The sequence below is a fragment of the Xiphophorus maculatus genome, chromosome 9, assembly GCF_002775205.1.
Source record: "Xiphophorus maculatus strain JP 163 A chromosome 9, X_maculatus-5.0-male, whole genome shotgun sequence".
Lineage (NCBI taxonomy): Eukaryota > Metazoa > Chordata > Actinopteri > Cyprinodontiformes > Poeciliidae > Xiphophorus > Xiphophorus maculatus.
In genome coordinates, this window is record NC_036451.1 from 27,699,016 (window position 1) to 27,719,088 (window position 20,073).

Below are 20,073 nucleotides of genomic sequence, written 5' to 3' on the forward strand. Positions count from 1 at the left end.
TAAGTATAAGCAACCAATGAATTAGAACCAACCCCATCTCCCTCTTTCATGAAATCTTTCCTGCAGATGTGTGCCATGATGCCTGTGGCCAAAGCGTCCCCCATTACATTTACCATCGTTCGGAATCTGTCCCTGCAAAGGAGACAAAGAGAAGCCGGATCAGAAATGCAGCGACCATGCAGCAAAAATGAAGCCGGTATGCTCAGCCTGATGAGTTTTTAGAGAACATTAGTAAAAAGAAGCATGACCTACAGTGCCCAGTCCACTGCAATGATGAGGGTGATGTCATCAGTGGGCAATCCAACAGATGTCAACACAATTACCATGGTGACCAGTCCAGCTTGTGGTATCCCTGCTGCTCCGATGCTTGCTGCAGTCGCTGTGATGCTGGTAGAGATTTGGAAGATTAGCATTGTTCCAATGAAGGACTGAAATTAGTGACATACTGTTTGTTTATGTTCTGCTATTTCACAACAAAAGTCATCTCAAGGTAGAAACACAAATTTATATTATTCACAGCTGGGTTGTTCAAAGTGTGGGGAGTAAAACAGACAAAGTAACTGCAAACATTTAGTCAACTTCACCAAGACCATCCCAGTGACAAAATGAATAGATTTTTAGTAAGTAAAGTGAATGTGAATAAGGAGACAGAGTCTTGACCAAGCAAAAATAATAATAAAAAAGAACAATGTAGAGTTAATCTGTGTTCTCTAATTAATGAATGGTGCTCTCTGGGGACAATCATCAAATATTTAGTCTCAGAGTTCAGTTAAAGTGTGTTAATTTTCAAAAAGTTTATTTCTTTAAGACACTGTAATTCTGACAGTTTCAATAACTGTCTTCCTTCATTTGAATAAATGTAATAGGAAATATTATAAAATATGTTAATGATCTCTCCAAGTGAGTAAAAATACAATATAGCAAATATATGATATATAGCAAAAATGTTCTTGAGGTGTGCCACATAATTACCCAGTAGAGTTTGACATGACATGGTTTATACGGACACTGAAGATCCAAACCCCTCCATTCAGAAATGTCCACCAAACTAAGAAGTGTGTTAAATAAGACGATGCAAGCTACAATGTCAAATATCTGTAAAATGTACAGGTATTAAGGAGAAGCAGCATAATTTATTTTACCAATTTGTTTTGCTTGAGAATAGTGGATTTGACAACAGCTCTGGAGTTGTTTTAAATATCGGATTCAAAGACTTTATAAGAGCTTTAAGGCACAGAATGTGAACTTCCCAGAAGCTGTGAGTTTGATCACAGCTCTTTTAAAAACACCAGAGGTCAGATATCAGGGGAATATTCCTTTTCAGTTGAATAAAACAAAAATACAGGATGCTACAGGATTAATATTAGAATAAGCCTTAGGAAAACACAATGATGGTCACACAGAAATCTTTTCAAATATATAAATGGTCGATGATTAGTCCTAAAGCGAAGATCAAATGTATGCCTTGTTATATTAGTGGCCACCATCTTATTTTTTAAGTTAAAAGAGTCTGCAGCTTCATCACAGGAGGGGGTAATCAATGTGAAAGGTGAAATCATAAGCAATTAAAACTTTCCATTTGATAATTAGTGTTAAAATGTCTCTACACATTCAGAATGTAAAGGTTCAACCGGAGCAGGGGGTCAATAAATTACAATACAGTAAAATATATTTTTCATACCTACTTAGAAGACCTGGCATTCAGAAGTGAAAGAGCCATTCTCCATCTGATTATAATTGTAATTCTCTTAAAGACCACAGCAAGACTTCCCCCATGACCTTGGCGATCGACAATGGTAAAAACGGAGGAAATTAGAGGACGTTTTTCATAAAAATACAAAAAACAAAACCCCCCAAAACAAAGTTCTTACTGTTGCGATGTTTCAACTTTAAAATGATCCCTGATTAGAAGTTAAATTTGGCAGAAGCAGAATGGTAATTTAACAGAGCACATTGTACTGAATGTGTCTGGTCAGAGGTTCACTTGGCTGGTTGTGGACAGATCTTCAATGTAGGAAGTTCCAGGTGTGTAAGCATAAGATGTAGTTGTGGAGTAAAATGAGGAAGGCGCTAACATTGGTAGTGTGAGCATCAGCCATAGAAGAAAAGAGAAATGGAGATTCCTGGAATGTCATGGTTGCTGTGACGACTACACAGCATCTGTTAGCATATGTGAGCCTTGATTGTTTGGATGGGTACTGTCTCACCTTGAAAAGGAAAAATGCTTGCAAGTTGAAATAGTCAATAAAGCCAGAGTTGAGGCAGCGTAAAGAAATAAAACAGACATTCCACTGCTCATGATATGGTTTATGCTCAAGGTCAAAGAACTGGTTCAGATCCTTCTGTGAGATAACCGCTGAACTACATTGTTAGGTTTTAACCAAATCTGGGACTCAGGGTGGCACCTTCTATAAACCACCTTATAATGACTTTAAAACATTGGGCATTTAAACTCCCTACCAACCAAATGATAAGAGGGACCGGGTCTTGGTTGATTGGTTACAGAATTGTCAAAACTTTGAAGCTTGGGAACAGCTGGGAGCAGAGCCTAACCCAACCCTGGTAGGGCTGGAAGGGGATGGAGGGTGTGGTGGAAGCGAGCACAGGGGCTCTTTGTTAAGAGCAACGCAGCTTCAATGTGGTAACAATCAAAAGTCCTCAAATTTCGGAAGAAGTCCCAAGACAAAATTTTAAGAAATAAAGCCCATAAACAAAGTGTAATATGAGTCATATGTGGCCCTTTCACACTTTAAGATAGAATTGAGTCACTCTTTTGCTGTTTTCATATTGTGTGTGTGTGTGTGTGCGTGTGCATGTGTGTGTGTTGTGAAAGACTGATGTGATGAGAGGACTTAAAGTCAGCCCACCTCTGTTACCTTTGTTTTCAAAAGCGAATTCTGAATCAGCTGACTTCTGCAGGGATGAGCTGGCTCTGCTGGTGGAAGGAGTGATGTAGCGAAGATTCATGGTGTGTGTGACCAGAGTGTGTGTGACCAGAAAATATCACGATTTACAAGCATAAACAGGACTTCTGATGAGAAGATTACAGGTGCAGTGCTATGTATTTTCCAAGCACATAGTGCCATTTCCTAGAACAATTATATAACTATGTTAACTTCAGTTGTTAGAAAAAATGTTTTATATCAACTATGACTTCAAAGAAATTTGATTTCTTAATTTAACGCCTTGAAATTGGGCCTCTGTCTCTTTAAAAACTTCTGAAACTCCGGCTTCAGGAAATTATCACAACATGGTTCCTCTGTTAAACCTTTAACAACATTTTTTAGCAGTGTTTCACTGAGAAGTTCCTATAATGAGGTCAACAGATGTGCAATTCCACCAGGTGTTTGTTAACTGCTGCTGGCTAGTCTGAAGGAGCTGAGTGAGGGAGTCGGGGGGTGAGGGCTGCTCTGTGTGCTAGCAACTTGGGAACTGCAGTTTTTTTTTTTTCTCCGAAGAATTTTTGCGGCGCTAGTGGCTTGTATTTTTTCTACAGTAGGCAGACAGGAAGGAGGGTGAGGAGAGGGGGGAAGACATGCGGTAAAGGTCGTCGGGACCGGGAGTCGAACCCGCGACGTCCGCGTCGAGGACTAAGGCCTCCAAACGTGGGGCATGCTAACCCCCTGCCACCACAGCACGCCCCAGGGAACTGCAGCTTTGAGTAGGAGCTGAACCTTGAAGGTGGGGCTATATCCACCCAGGTGTTTTGCAAAGCTCAATGGTTGCCATTGGAGATAATAGGATTTCTCAAACACATGAAAGAATCAAGGGAACACTTCCCCTGGGACACAAAAGTGAGGCTGTGGAGACCCATGTTGGACCTTAGGTTGCTGTCATAAAGGCTGCAGAGATCAAGACACTTTGTTTCATAAGGGTCAGAAGAGAAAGCAGGGACTTGATACAAAGGTGGGCCGTCCTCAACCCCCTTAAAAGTACAACGTCAAGACATCAACCAAGGCTAAGGCTAGAGGAGCAGATGGGTCTTCAAGTGGATAATAACTAAACATGCCACCAAAAGCTGTAGTTTGTGGATCAAATCACTGACAAAATCAGTGGTTTGGACAGTCAGAAAAAGAGCCTTTGTGTCAATACTGTATCTGACTCTAAGTGTTTATGCTTTTATAAAAGCTACTGGTTGGATAACACTATGGATTCTATTTTTTATTTAATAAATTGAAAAAAGGGACATTTTAATTTATTAAAGCTTTATGAAGGATTTTGCATTCTGGACCTACCATTGTTCTAAACTCCTACCAGTCACATGTAAATGTTGTTATAAAGCTGGTACAATGTAACGTCACTGACCTGATAGTGATGATCTGGCCAAAATCCAGCTCATAATTATTAACTTGTGCAATGAAGATGGCCGCCACAGCTTCATAAAGGGCAGTGCCGTCCATGTTGATGGTGGCGCCCACTGGGAGCACAAATCGGATGATGCGCCGGTCAATGTGATTGTTCTCTAAGAGGCACTTGAAGGTTATAGGCAAAGTGGCAGAACTGAAGAAGATAGAAAAGAGGTGTCATTAGAAAATTAAAAATCCCAAATCAGATTAAATCCTTTTATAGAAAAAATCAAGAGGAAACCTTTTAAAGACGACCAGAAACAAATGTAGAACATATGTCTCTAACTGTGCTACTTATTTCTTTACCTGGAGGAAGTAGCCAGGGCTATAAGCAAGGCTTGCAGGATTCCCCGGATGTAAACGATGGGGCTCTTTTTGGTGATGAAGAAGTACATGGCAGGCAGGATGAACAAGCCGTGCAACACCAAACCAAACACCACGGTGATGGCATAAAAACCCAGCTTCTTCCCCATTGCAGAGGGATCACTCATCTCCAGGATTTTACCAGCCACCAGGAAAACAATGCCGAATGGAAAGTACCTGGCAGGACGAAGTGTACACCTTTAAAATCAGCTAATTCATTTATGAGTGCAAACATTAGAACAACTAATAAGTGAAGATACGTAAATATTTAAGACCCTTTCTCACAGAGTAAGGACTATTTTACAGCCTCCACAACCACACACTGTTTAGGAAAATGTCTGGATCTGTTTATTAATGAAACCTTCAGTGTGAAGGTAATTATAATGTTTTAACTCTTATTACTTGCACACTTTGGTTGTTTTGCGCAACTTTTTTCAATGCTGTTTCTCTATGACCTTGTACATTGTTGCTTTATGTTGGGATGAAGCTACAAGCTAAAGGTTGCAGCAGAACCTTGATGCCACTGCTGTGGGTGGGACATCTCATTTGTTGATGTCAAGACTATTTTGCAATTTTCTTTTTCTTCTCATTTACACACTCTAATGGCACTTTATTAGGTACACATGTTCATGTGACAATGGTAGAAATTCAATGCATTTAGGGATCTACATGTGGTGATGTTGATGTGCTGAAGTTTAAACCGATCATCAGAATCTGGAAGAATTGTCGCTTTTACCCTACAGCCAATCAGAGGAATCATCTTATTCAGGCATCCGAGCAACAAGCCCCGCCTACTTGCGGTGTTTTGGGGAAATTGTAGCCAGCGATTTTACAGAAGATCTATGGCGACCCTGATGCCACTGCTGTGGGAGATCCAACACGTTCAAATGGCACACAATGTTTTATGAACCGTGTGAACCTGTGAGAGCTCTGGCGGAGCCAGCTGCTCTATGTCTGGAAAACAACTAAACCAAACCATCATCGTCCTACTGCTTCCTGACGACTTCATCTTTTCTGCCAGTAGTAACATTCGGCTGTTTATCTTGTGACTCGTGTGATTAGAAAAGTGTTTCCATTGCAGTTTTGTGAAATGCATTTATTTTGCTACAGCTGAAAAACCACCTCATTCTAGCGCAAAAACATTTAATTGGAAAGGAAGTTTTTTTTAAATTGCTGTTTCCAATAAGCAAATTTACTTTTGTACTTTCAGTTTGTGCAATTTTATGGGAACTGGAAGCGCAGCCGGTATGGATGAAAAACTCTGAGGAATCTTTCTGATTTCTTGCTGAATTTATGCCACAAAAAATGAAAAGCAGTTTTTAAGGAATACCAACATGCTAATAGCCACATGTGCTTAATACAGCAGTGAGCGAATATCATTAGATTCTGCAATTCTGAACCTCATGATGCCCAACAAAGTCAGCGCATTCATTTTAACAATCATGGTTATGACTAACAAATTTAGTTCATTTGCAACATGAGAGGATGGAGATGAAGGCATTGTTTTGCAAAGACTCAACCACAGGCAATTTTCTTTTTTCCTCTTAATGGGAAGAAATGCTTTTAGGTTCAACTAAAAGAACAGATGAGTCAATAAAAGGTTTTTTTTTCATATGTAGACCCGGAGCGGAATCCTCCAGCTGCATATTGTTTTTAGTGAGTGTAGCTCTGAAACACAATGCACAGCAGGTTTTTCCAGCCCGTCCCACAATGCACTGCCAAGACCCCAACACACTGCAACAATAGCAAGTCGCCGTAGACCTTGGAAGACAAGGACACTCAGCAACCACTTGTAAAAGAAACACCGTCTTGCTTCTGTGTTAGCAATCTTTTGGTCATATAGTAATATCCATCCCTTTATTTCATCTTGTTCTGAGCTTGTGTTTTACTCGTTTGCATTTTCTGCACTGTGATGAAATATGAATGAATGTATCACTGATTCATTCACTGATTCATTAAGTGTACTGAAGAAATCTTGATAGAGCTATTTTGTGCACCACCAGTTTATAAATGGATATAATGTAGCTATTCAACATAAAAAGTTTTATAATGCAATGACTTCATGGATAATGAAAAACCAGTAGAATATTTCCATTCTATGTAGCTGAATAAAATATTACCTTCTCTTCCTATTGGTCTCAGTTGCTGCTATTCAGTTTCTATTATGATGTCAGCTGTAGATGGCTCCATTGAATTCAGTTCATGTCAAGATTCATTATGAATAAAGTCCTTGATGAATTATTCACTAAAATCTGCTTAATCTTTTTCTTTGAAATTTAAACAAAACATGTTTCAATGTTCAGTTTTCTCTGTACTTTCTGTAACACAAAGCTTTAAAGCTGCAGCATGTAACTTTTATTAAAAATGAATTTTTTTGCATATCTGTTAAAACTGTCACCTTGTCATGACAGACAGATAATCTGTGAGAATCAATCGAGCTCTTCCACTTCCTCCCTGAGATACTATCGCTTCCTGAAGAAATGCACCGTTTCAGAACCAAAACAACCAATCAGAGCCAGGGGGAGGGTCTTAGTGCTGTCAAAAACTCTAGTGAAAGCACTGCTAAATGTGGCAGAGAAACAACTTACCATTACAGGAAAACTGTTTATCTGCCGTCATTGGTGGCCATGCTAGCTAGTCTTAGCATTCATGGCACAGAGCTAGGAGGTGCTAAGACCCGCCTCCTAGCTCTGATTGGTTGTTTCTAGTTAGAACTGGGAGCACTGGGACAAGGCAGAGGAGCTGTCTCATAATAAACTGAACATGTAAACAAATATGTAACAAGCTTCAACAGAACGTCTACTTATATGTACTGTATGTATAAGTATCATTAAAGGTCCTCACCATATGACAATGGCCACAATTCTAAGAACCGCTTCATTGAGACTTTGGCAGAAGTTGACCAAGGCGCTTCCATTGGGGCCCATTCTTCCTAACATGATGCCTGTCAAAACAACAGGATGTCAAAAGCACATCATTCTGAAACGGTTCCAAATTCCAAACACAGTTGGAACACGTACCCATGGTGGCCGAGAAGATAACGATCCCGAGGACGTTCATTCCGTCACTCGTTCCTTCACGAGTGCGCACCAGCACGTCCGGAGGCGGGGTGAGGTCAAGAGCAAAGTTCTGGATGTCGCTGCCGTTATCGTCCTGGATGCCGTAGATGAGCGGCCGCCGCGTGGTGGACTCTGACTGGGCCTGACTCACCGTCGGCTTCGGCTTCATGATGAGCTGGCTCCGTGTTTGGTACTGTTGTCAGGGGAGACAGTGACACGTTTCATGAGGTTGAATAAATTGTGTTAAGATTTTTTTGAACCAGAACATACAAATGGATTTCTGGGACATTTTCTGAAGCATTCCAACTGGAATGAACTGGAAACTAAGATGATATTTTGACAAACAGCTGAATTAAAAACATTGCTTTTCAACAGAGGTTGTAAGCAGAGCTTTAGTTTGAGCCTCTCCTTAAGAATCTTAGAAGATTTACTTCAAACCACCACAGGTCTAAAGGTAATGTAAGGTGTCTCCTATGAATGCTAGCAGATCCAATAATCCATATTCAGCACATATAAAAGATTATTTTTGAAGCCCTTTGATGACATGTAAAAGTTACAGTTACACCCAGTTTTGCCAGGTTTGCTAACTAATAAACATAAATGTATTTCTATAATGTATGCAATACTTAGATTAGCAGAGGATTACTAAAGCAGAATACTAAAACAAATTAAGCAAGTAAGGAAATATTAGTTAGCAATGAAATTCTTCATTAAACAACAAAACATAAATATTGAATAAAATATTTTTCAATCCTTGACCTCACTACTTAAATGGTGCTAGGTAAAGCTATGGACAGCCTGGACACATTTTCATATGATATTACTGTAATGGACTGATGATGTGCCTCTTGCCTATTGACCTTTAGACTCAGGCATGTATGACTGGATGTAACCTGGTTGTTTTATCCAAGAATTTGCTGTTTTATCCCCATCAGTATTTAAAATTCCTGTTATAAGTCACCCTTCAGTGTTTCATATTCCAGTTTTATTCCCTTTTAATCCCATATATTTCTATTAACTTTGCTAAACTCCTGTTAATTTCCATGGTTTTATGTTTCCAACTTGGAGATGTCTTAAAATCTTCCAACCTCTAGTTTTACCAGGTTGATTTGTTGTATTTCACCTCTTCTGTTATTATGTATTATAGTCATGTTCAGTCTGACTTTATCAGTTTGTCACATACTTATGAAGTTTTCTTTCCAATAGTTAGTTATTGTTAATGTATTTTTTTAAACAAACAAACAAAAAAAATAAATCTACAATTGACAGAGGAACATTTGTACCTGTCCTGTACCTTTAAAGAACTCTGTTGGATCTTACCTGCTGAAAAGTGGCCTGGACCAGATTTGATGGGAACATATTTCTGTAAAGAAAGAAAAAGAAGGAAAGATGTAAAAAACAAACAAACAAAAAAACCCAACCATAAAGCAACTTGGTTCTTTCTGTAGTGAAGTTTTATTATGTTAATCTTTTTTACGGTTTACAATTATGGCTACATTTTTGTGCTCCAAAATTTTATGCACATGAAACTTCAATGAGACATATCAAGCAGATTCTTAAAGAGAAGAGTCTTTAAGTGATTTGGACAAAATAAGACAACACCGAGTTAACAATTGTGAACTTGCTCCAAGGAGACTTAATTCATCTGACAGAAAACTGATTAAAATGAACTAATTTACAAAAGGTCTCTCACTCCGTCTCCCTGGGCTAATAAAACTACACTCCACTGTGTAGATTATGTTCAGCTGGTGTCAGGCAATCCAAATCACTCTTCAATAAACATTTCCTTTGGTGTTTACTTGCCTGCTGCAGCTGAAGTTGTGCAGATGAAGAACTAGAAGCTACGGCTTTAGCTGAGAACATCAGAGAAAGTCTCTCCTGACTAAACTGAGCTGAGTTTAAAATATGAAGAAAACATCTAGTTTTAATGAAAAACCTCATTTGTGTTCAGTGAAAAGAGTCTCCACAGCTTACAAGGTCTGAACAAGATGGCAGTCAATGCCAGTTCCAGAGTGGAGTCAGCAGCAGTGTTGACCATGCATTTTATAAAGTTTAGTACCTCATTTAAAAACCAAAGATGTTCATAAAATACAAGCTGCTGGAAGATGATTGCCTCCTGCTAATTAACTGTGGTTCTGCGAGTGGAGATAAGATGTGTTTAATAACTGATAAACATATACAGCGCTAAATTGGGGCCATAAGGTTTCTTAAAAAAATGGAAACTGAAACTGAACAAAAAGATTTGAAAGTGAAAAAAAACAAACAAGCTATTTTTCAGTTTAAATTTCTTTCTGTTTTCATAAATATTTCACAGTCAACTGTTAGTTATGTCAGCTGGACTTTAGAGCAGTGGAGACATTTCATCTGTGTGGCAGACAGATGGACAAGTCTGTCAAATTACCTTCCGGAACATTTCAAATGGAGGCCTTCTCGTCCAGCATCGGTCAGATATTCCCATAAACAAACTTCTAAACCTCAGGGATGGACAGGCCAACATCAAATTCAACCCTAAATATTAAGAATGTCACTTAAGCTTGTGTGAGTTTGAAGGCAGAGAAGTGAATAATTTTGTCGCTGTAGTGAATATTTATTTCCTTTGATCAATTTTCTTAAATGAAACAGGTTGTTATAAGTGTTGCGTTTATCAGTATATACAAGGTGCTAATTTTCTTTAATTGTCATCATGTGTGCATCAAACATAATTACATGCATAGTGAGTGACCAGTATTTCTTCTGTTAATTCAAAAGAATCCTTTTAGAAACAAACTGGTTTTTACTGCCAACAGTAATCCAAAATATGATCTCATGCTCCATCAACATGCAGCTCCATCTGCCTTGTGGTTTATCCATGTGTTCTTAAGCACACTGCAGATGGACAGTAATGCCCTCATGGATTTCTCCTTACATGCCTTAGACAGCCGTCCTTAATCTTTAGTGCTGTATTGATGGTGAGCTAACTTAGATTAATGTAAGACAATAAAAAAGATATTTACGGACAATCTTTGATGTGGCAACTGAAACAATAAAACAAGCAAGTACTGGCAGGGATTTAGAGTGGTCATTGAGTCTCCCATGATCCTTTGGTAAGATGATCAAATCCATATAGCTAACTCTCCTGGGGGAAGGAAGCAACTGCCTTGATCTTCTTTGTTTCTACTCCATGTCGGATGGAATTCCAACCAACACGGAAATAGTTAGAAATAGTTCGGCTGATAAAATCAGGAGAGGGGGTTGAAAACTCAGTGGACTTCCTGTTTTTCATGATGAACCATGAGTTTTTAACAGGCTCAAGATTTTTTTTTGAAGCACACTAGCATGGTTTGTTATGGTTTTAGATCGTGCGTGGGGAGCAGAGGAGACGGCAGCATATCCATGAACTGGGCCGTGAGTATTCACATGTTGGTCGTCCTTGTCAGGCTGACAAAGAAAGACGAATGTAGAGGACAAAACATGCCAGAGAAACAGTGACTAACAGCAGCTAATGCTACGTGTTCTGTGAGTGGAGGCTCATTCAGCTGATGCAACTTGAACATTATAGTTTCAAACTTTCAGGCTGTATTGAGTCAAATTTGCAACCAAAACCTGAGAAATATGCATTGAAGCTCTGAGCCTAGTGAGGCCGACTCATTAATCTGTGAATAAACATGCAGACTTTTTTTTTTAATCCAGTGGAAGTCTCCTGAGATTAGACATAGCCTGTTTGGAGATCATCTGACCCCATAGATTTCACCTTCCACAGTCATAGTTGTGCATTTTAGGATTTCTCCATGAAACAGACAGTTTAAGAACACATTTGGATCTGGGTTACAGACTAGTAAGAGGCAAAAAAGGAGAAATGTTTCTTATGAGCTGCACTAAATTACAGTTACTTTTATGCAGTGAGTTGGACAAAAGCACATCTGATAGAACCAGAACATCCAGAGAAAAGACGCCAATGCAGAAAGAGTCCAAGCTGGGATTTTACCCAAATCATCATTATTGTTTTGCTTTTGTTAAATATATATATTAGAAAAACAAACAAACAAAAAATTTAAATCAAAATGTTATTGCTGTGAGGATGCAGTGCAATGACACAGGTAATGATGTCTGCATTTCCACCTGTAGCCAGTTGGCTTTACAGTGTACATGTAACTTCATTCTAATTTTCTCTGCACTCATTTATAGATTATCTATAGATCAACATATTTGCATGTGCATGCTTGTTATACATTAAATTACCTCATCACTCTTAGTTTAAGTAAACTTTATCTCTTATGGTTATTTGTATGATTAATATTTAATAGCTATTCTATTCTATTCTATTCTATTCTATTCTATTCTATTCTATTCCACTGTGCTGCTATGGAGAAATAAAAAATCTAGCAGTTTTTCAGACTTTGTAAATTTATCACAATGTACTGAATGCTCAGATTTCTTTGGTTGAAATGATAGGAGATCAGAGCAGTTATTCTTCCTGGTTCGTTGTTCAGGTGGCTGTGGGTAGACTGGTAGGTAACTGGTGGATAAGTGCCTTGCTTAGAGGCTACCTCTACATGTCCCAGGGGAGGAAAAATGCATCAAACTGACAACTTTCTGAATTCTTCCATTGAACCTCAGTTGCCCCAATAAATAACTGTAGACATCATAACTGCAGTAGCTGCCTGAGGACTGAATCCACCAGCTCTCTAAAGATGTGCGCTCAGACTTGTTCAGTCAGTGTCCACGTTTCATCCCCTTAAACACTCATTCTGTAGGTTTCTTCCTCCGGATAAGTGGAGGCAGTCAGTCTTCCCATCAGTATCAATCTGAAGCTCAGCCTGCATGCTGCCTGTACTTAATGATTTTTGCTTTGAGAACACTGATTTTTCAAGGCTCTGACAAGCATTACTTGTCCTCTGCTTTGTGTTCCTCCTGCTGATGTGCATCAATCACACGCCACCAGCAGGGCCTGTCACCCCCGTCAGAATAACGGAACAAAAAGCGCCTCTTCGGCTCTGACGCCGTCACGGCTTCGTCTCTGCTCTCCCATCGGCCCGTGATGCCATTCTGAAGCTCAGACTGTTGGCGTCTTACCGGATTAGATCCAGCAGAGCGTCGGCAGAACTCATGATGTGCTTGCCGCTGTCCTCAGAGTCCTCCTTCTGGGCCGCTCCGCCCGGGTGGATGATGGACACCATCATGATCCCTATGATCACGGCCACAAACGTGGTCCAGAGATAATACGACACGGTGATCAGGCCGAGCCGGCTGGAGCACTTGGCATCGAGAGCCGCCAGTCCAGACATCAGGCTGCAAGAAAGAAGAGTTGGATGTTCTTTATTTGTTTATGTTACACAGGATATGTAATCAAATGTTGTTTGCTGCTGTTCAATTACATATTTTTTCTTGCTGATTTCAAACAAATTAGGCTTTTGTAAACTCCGAAAGTTTGCAGGGCTTTAGCTGTTCACAGATAAATAGGATTTGTCACAGTGCTGCTTTCATTTTGAATAACAGAACCATTTTATCTTTTCAGTTCGTTTTTAAATTTGGCATCTTTATGTAGTTTTCAGAAATACGTCCTCAATTTTGTCTTTTTATTTTCTCCACACATAGATGGGGTGTAACCACTGTATTTATATTTATCTAATAAATTTTAAAAATGAATTGTTTACTTATGGATTTCAGTTGGGCAAAGCTCTATGTGTTGGAGTGTTTTATAAAACCTAATATTCAAATATAGACTTGTTAATAATGGTTTGGTTTTTTGTCATAAATGGAGCAATTAAATGTCAAAATAAATAAATACAAAAAACAGCACTGCTTTAAATTAATTACTTTGTCAGGGTCAATAATTTTCTGTGACAAACTATAACATTTCACTAAATCAAACTGAGTTTGGGAGGTAGTGTGGAAGTGGAGAGTGGGCTCCCTACATCAAACCTCCATCTAAGGTTTGATTCCTGACCTCTGCTCAACGTCTTGTGTCTCCACCCTTTTCCTATGTCCTATAAAACTGGCAAAATTTTGAAAAATACAAAAATTTGCTCCACAGCTGAACTTAATCGTCTTGTAAATGATTGATTCAGGCAGTAAAGGCTCTTTCAGCTGCGTATCCCAGGATCATTTTTGTAAAAGTGACAAGTGACATTTTCAATTAATTCAGTCCTTCCTCAGATGAATGTGTAAGGTCATGCTGTCCTTGTTGACTAAAAAGTCAATAAAAATCAGAACTTGTTGAGTTTTTATAATGATTTTATTTATTTTATCTTTTTTTGTGATAGGCAACAAATGACATCTGGCAGATTAAAAATATCTGCAGAGTTAAAAATGTTTGCAAGTCGTTTTCTGATTTCCTTATCAGGTTCTTTATGTTCTGGACAAAATGTTGTCACACAATGCAGCACCAGAGAGAAGGGAGCCATATATCAGATTTCACCTGTCGTGATCCTGACAGATGGAGCTGCAATCAGTTTTTTTTTTTAAATGTTGGTCAACGGGGTTCAGTGTTGGACTCAAACATGAAGTAGGAAACCCTGAGGACATCGGCTGATTTGCAAGGACAAGAGGTCAGCTAAGGTTGTTTAGTTCTCTGATTAGGAAAAGTAAAGTTTCCTACTGGCTTCACTGTGCATCTTCACCAGTTCTATTGCTTTTGTTTCGGTGATGATTCACACATTTCACATTTTCACACTCTGGGACTCAGAACACATCTCCATCCTTAACACTATGAGGACTAGATCATCCAATAGTGTTTATACTTCTGTTTGAACATCTATATGTGGAACCTCCAGTGGTATTGAAGGCTGAACCAGACGGCGAAGGACCATAATTCTTTACCAAATATCTTGTCTGATTTCTCTAGACGTTTCCATGATGTCACTTAAGGAAGTTGCTCATAGTTCTACCTCTGATTCAAACAATCCAACTGCAAACGTTGCGTGACACATGAACTTATCCTGTTAGCTTTACAACTTTGATTGGATAATCTAAAGCAGGTAAATCCTTCCATTTTTTTTTCTCTGCCTAATTTTACTTACAAATCTGGCTCCAGTCACAGCAGTTGTGTTTCCATTACGAAATGGGCTCAAATCTTTTTCTATATTCTGCTGATGTTGAAAAAACATGATTTTGCAATTGTGGTTCTTCCTCAAGATGAATGAGGAATGAAATTAAAATCACACATGAATAAGCTCCTTCACGCAATAAGTCATTCAAATCATGGCAGCAATAGACAGTTATACAAGATATATTCATAATTCAGCCGGCCCTCATCATCTATCAGCCAGTCAGAGGAGACGTTGGGCTCTTATTAAGGGGTTGGAGCGACAAGCCCCGCCTACTTGGGAGCAGCTACATATGCGGCGTTTGGGAAAAATTATAGTCAGTGATTTTACAGAAGAGTTATGGATTCTTCAACTTTTTATGTCTGGTGGAGCCAAATGCACATTGTCTGAAAAACAACAAACTGCAAACCGTGAGGAAGACTACTTCCTCTCGTCTTCTTCATCTTTTCCACCAGTAGTAACATCCAGTTGTTGATCACGTGACTCGTGTGACGTGGATAAAATGTTTTCATTGCAGATTTGTGAAATACTATACATATTCTGATACGGCTGAAAAACCACAGCATCCTACTGCAAAAACCTTTTATCAAAAATGTGAGTTTAAATTGAATGAATTTATTTTTGTAATTTCAATTAGCGCAAACCTATGGCTAATGGAAAAGCAGCCAGTGTAACTGAAATCTCTGCATTCACCCACTTCAGTGAATCAATAAGTTACTCATTCGGGACAAATTCACATATTAGCAGAAACCTAAAAATAAATAAGCAGATGTTTGTTTTGAAACCTCACTAACAGAAGAATGAGTTGTTTGTTTTTTTTCACTGTCTGGTTCTCACATTGCTCCAACATTCCTGCTGTGTGGGTTCACAACCTGAGCTGTATAAACATTTGACTCAAAGCGAGACTTTAACGTTTTTTCTTGACTGAAGCGATTAGAACCATTTTTAGAATTTCCAGTGGATCTTTTTCTTGGGTTCTGCTTGGCGATTCTCTATATGAACATCTGAATCTGTATCTGACTAAACGCCTTGAAATGCAGACCTACTGTTGTTGCTTTGAAAAAACTTGAATGGGAAACATTTGAAGCATCGTTGGTGATAATAATATTAATAACAGCACACAACTCCAGCTTTTATTACTGAATGCAAAAGTTAGATTTCCTTGGAGTCAAGGCTGTAATTAAGTATTTTTGCACTGAGACATGAATCACGTTTCTATCAACAGAAAGGAATTGTAAACTGTGAGCTTCGATTATCATATAAAGGAGAAGGACGATTGTTGTGTTTCACAAAGAAACAAAAGTGGTGTGTTCCTGCTTTGTTCTTGGTTTACATTATTTTTTCTGTCACGATTCAGTGGAACTTGATTATTAACGCTGCTGTCTGTTCCAGTCCCTGTACTGGGATCAGACCACAGAACAACAACAACTTATGTATTCAGCCAACATGCTGCTCCTTTTATAACGTTCTTCTGTAAATAATAAAGAATTATGTTATTTGTGTGATTAGAAAAAACGGAACTTTTTAGCCTTTACACAAAATGTCATAGGGGACATAAGATCTAAATCTGAACCATAGTGAAACCATAGTGAAAGCTTGGTGGTTTTACATAAAATCCATAGAAAGTACATAAGAGTTTGTGGCACAATGTGAAAAGTTTTTCACATTGAAAAACTTTTTTTCAATGCAGCCCAGAGGTGTTGATTCTGGCCATTGCAGAATTGTGGCGGGGCTGTGAGTGCAGGTACCTGGACACGACAAGCGGCAAAATGAGCATCTTCAGCATCCTCATTAGGAGTTCACCAGGAAACTGGAAGTACTTCACCTCCTGCCAGGAGCAGAGCACAGGACACAGCAGGGAGAGGTTCATGAAGGAAGGATAAGAAAAGCAGTCTAATGATATTTAAGAAAAGGTCATGATTAATAATAGAGGATGATAAAATAACTTCTGAATAGTCTCTGAATGTTCCACCTTAGAAGCAACCAGAGGAATGAACAAAAATGAGGCTGGTGACATTAATTTTCCTTTTGTAGTTAAAAAAAAAACTGGTGCACATTACAAACATGGCAACCCATTAGTAAATCTTTTGATTTTCTTATTGATCCCTTTTGCCCCAGAGACGCCCTCCTGTTTGAAGACAGTTACCCCAAAAAAGAAGGTCCTTAATTTTCTTTATGGTAAATGGTCTGCATTGGATAAGTACTTTCTCAATCAGAAGATAATCAGGTGCCAAATGTAACTGTTTAACTCTCCCGCAGTCTCAGTGCGATGCTCAGGAACAGCGGCAGATGTCACAGTCGGCTCTCCGGGTAACTCATCGTCTCTTCAGTTCGCAAAACCACAAAAAAGCTGCTGGAAAATGGCAACCTGGGCAGAACTGCACACGCAGCAAAAAGTTCAGGCTAACTGATATGAACAGAGCAGACAAATACTTATAAAGTCTCTCTGAGAAGATCTGCCAAACAAGAATCTCTTGTTAACTTACAAGCTGTTTTGATTTCTACCCCAAAAGAAGATAAGCAGGGCATTAAAGCTGATCTTTTCCATCACAGAGGCAGATTTAATAGGTGAGGCAAATTAGAACTAACTGACAGATTAGTTGTTACAGTTGCTAAAATATTATGTCTGTCAAAAATAATATCCAGTACAACTCTTCATCATTCACCTCCTTTAAACTATGTACTCTTCCTTGATGAAGCACAGATTTGTTGTGCTCATCTTTTGATGAAATGCTTTTCATCTAAGAAATCTTGATTACAATTTTAAAGCATCCATCCAGTTACATATAAATTTGTCAAGCATTTTAATCAGCAAATTTTTTATGTTCAATAGTTAATTATTTTCATATTAATTCCTTTATTTACTGATATGATAACTTTCTAACTTGAATGATCCTAAGCTGTAACACCATGTTACACCAGTGGTTCATTTTCATTAACATTAGTTAGAATTTGACATGAGATGATTATGATTTTTTAAAACCTGTGTTCATTTTTAGACAGTGAGACAATTATCACTAGAACATCTGACTGGTTTTAATGGATCCAAGACAGAGTTTAGTATTAGAAAAATCAATGCAGCAAAAAAAAAAAAAAAACCTGACTTGCTCTCTCTTTTCGGCAATTTTAAGAGGTTCTGACTAGAAACTTGCAGGACATTAGAGAAAATTTAGACATATTCTGAAGGTAACTGGAAGAAACCAGCATCCTCAACAACTATATCAAAAGTTTTGAAATGAAGTCCTGGGCAGGTTTTACCGCCTGCTAACTGACCAGCCTGTCTGTTCCAGTCTTTTGATTATTCAGATTCTGGCTGCTTTCTGCTCAAATACAGCTTTCTATTTGCTGTTGTGGTTTGAGGCTTCAAGAATTTCTGTTCGGAGAAAAACATGAACATTCCCGGAATATCATTTGCTATCAACTAAATAGTCTGCTTGATAAAACTTTCAAAAGCCTATAGAGTATAAGGAAGGTCAGCTGAATCAACTGATACTCAGAGACATGAGAAATGTCTTTTTCTCATTCTTACTTTATAGTTTAACCAGAATGTTCATTTTGAAAATACTGTAGTTAGAATGTGTTTAATTAATGGAGTATTGAAATGAGCCAAATACAGTATGATGATAAATAATCCATAGTGTCAAACATGACCTTTTGGCTGAATAAAAGAACAGTTACAGGTTAGTTAACTAATCAATGCAAACAAATTGTAATTATAAGGTACACAGAAAGCATCCATGGATTTTTAAATCTTACAAGGCCTGAGGACTGACACAGCCAATCCCAGAAAGTTTAAAAAGTCAACACCAAATTATTTTGTCTTTATTTTAATGAATAAAAACCCTGTTTAACCCCTTCTGCTCTCTCTCTTTCTCTCTCTCTCTCTGTCACACACACACACACACACACGCCTGCACACACCCGTACACCTGCAGACATACACACAGTGTGATATCATCTTTCCTCCTCATATAAATACTGAATTACTGCTCACAGCAGGTAGGCCGTGTCATGACCTCCGCATCTACCCGACTTAGAAAAAAACAGACACTTGGATGACTGCCAGAGGAAAAAATCAATCAAACTGAGCATCTAGAAACCAGAGCTGACACATCAGAGCAGAACGCTGCATGACTGAGAGACGTCTGTTTCAGCTGCAGAAAAAAAGCAGGCAGGAACTCTTAACAGCCATGCAGTACTCTCTGATTATTGGTGACGCTGCTGTTAAAGGAGAGTTATTATGCAAAATCAGTTTTCTTCAATTTAATGTCATGTTATAAACCTCCATCAAGCACATATCCAGAGTGTTGCTTTGATTCTTGTCTGAGAAATCCTTGAAACTGCAGAAACAAGAACTTCACCACCACCACCTCCTGCTGGATGATCCTGCACAGTCTGCTGTCCAGGACTTCACAGAGGATGGTCAATACTAAGAATTAAATGAACTCTGACTCACATAATCCTCCCCTGATGTTTAATTGGTTCATACATCCAAAACTCCCACTGCTGTGTGTTCAGAGTAAAGCCCAGGGTCTGGGTCTCAGAGAGCTTTTTAAATGCAGCTCATAACAGAAGTACAGCAAAACTATGAAAATAGTGGTTAATGTCAAATCTCAATATCTGCAGCACTCAGTTAAAAGATGTTAAATTAAGCTAAGGTAACTAAATAAAGCATGACTCAATGTTTCAGTTGATTTTTTTCCATTCAGTTCATTAAGATGGTGTCAACTGACAATAAATACAGCATCAAGACACTATAGAAAAAAAGTTAATATAATACAATCATACAGCCAATTCAGTTTATTTTTGCTCTCAATACTAATGTTATGTTTCATGTCTTTTGCTCCATGGGCCCAAACTTCCAAGTTAAAAGTAATCAGGGGCCACAAGTTATGTTTGTTTCCAAATGAATTGCAATATTTCTGTTTTATGATCTTTAGATGTTTGGGCTTTTATTTCTGTTTGGTTTTGATCATTGCCTTGCTGTTTATTTCTGTTCAATAGTTAATACTCAGGTCGCTTGTCTGTATTAATTATTATTAATAAGGTGTTACCACATTACTTTATTCCTTGGTGTTTAGTTTCTTAGTTTATTTTTGTGTTTTTATCTTTCTCTTTGTTTACTTTTGAGTCTTAGGTTACATCCACAAAGCAGGCAAAAGTAAGCCATATTTTTATCTACTCTTTGTGTCAGTCGGAGCAGATCAACTCCAATCTTTCCACCCTCCAAAACAATCTGATTTGTACCTTTTCCAAATGGAATAGTTGTAATAAGAATAA

General features: G+C 38.4%; 1 protein-coding gene across 1 annotated transcript in view; it reads right to left on the minus strand.

The window, feature by feature from the left end:
• LOC102237992 (excitatory amino acid transporter 5-like) overlaps positions 1-20,073 on the minus strand; it is a 44,536-nt gene that overhangs the window by 5,407 nt on the left and 19,056 nt on the right. Inside the window, exons 2-10 of the mRNA XM_023339091.1 lie at positions 16,542-16,621; positions 12,821-13,036; positions 9,089-9,131; positions 7,730-7,961; positions 7,554-7,653; positions 4,653-4,886; positions 4,306-4,500; positions 253-387; positions 33-132 (exon numbers count right to left, since the gene is read on the minus strand). Of these exons, the coding sequence (XP_023194859.1) occupies positions 33-132; positions 253-387; positions 4,306-4,500; positions 4,653-4,886; positions 7,554-7,653; positions 7,730-7,961; positions 9,089-9,131; positions 12,821-13,036; positions 16,542-16,621 (1,335 nt within the window). The remainder of the gene's footprint in view (positions 1-32; positions 133-252; positions 388-4,305; positions 4,501-4,652; positions 4,887-7,553; positions 7,654-7,729; positions 7,962-9,088; positions 9,132-12,820; positions 13,037-16,541; positions 16,622-20,073) is intronic.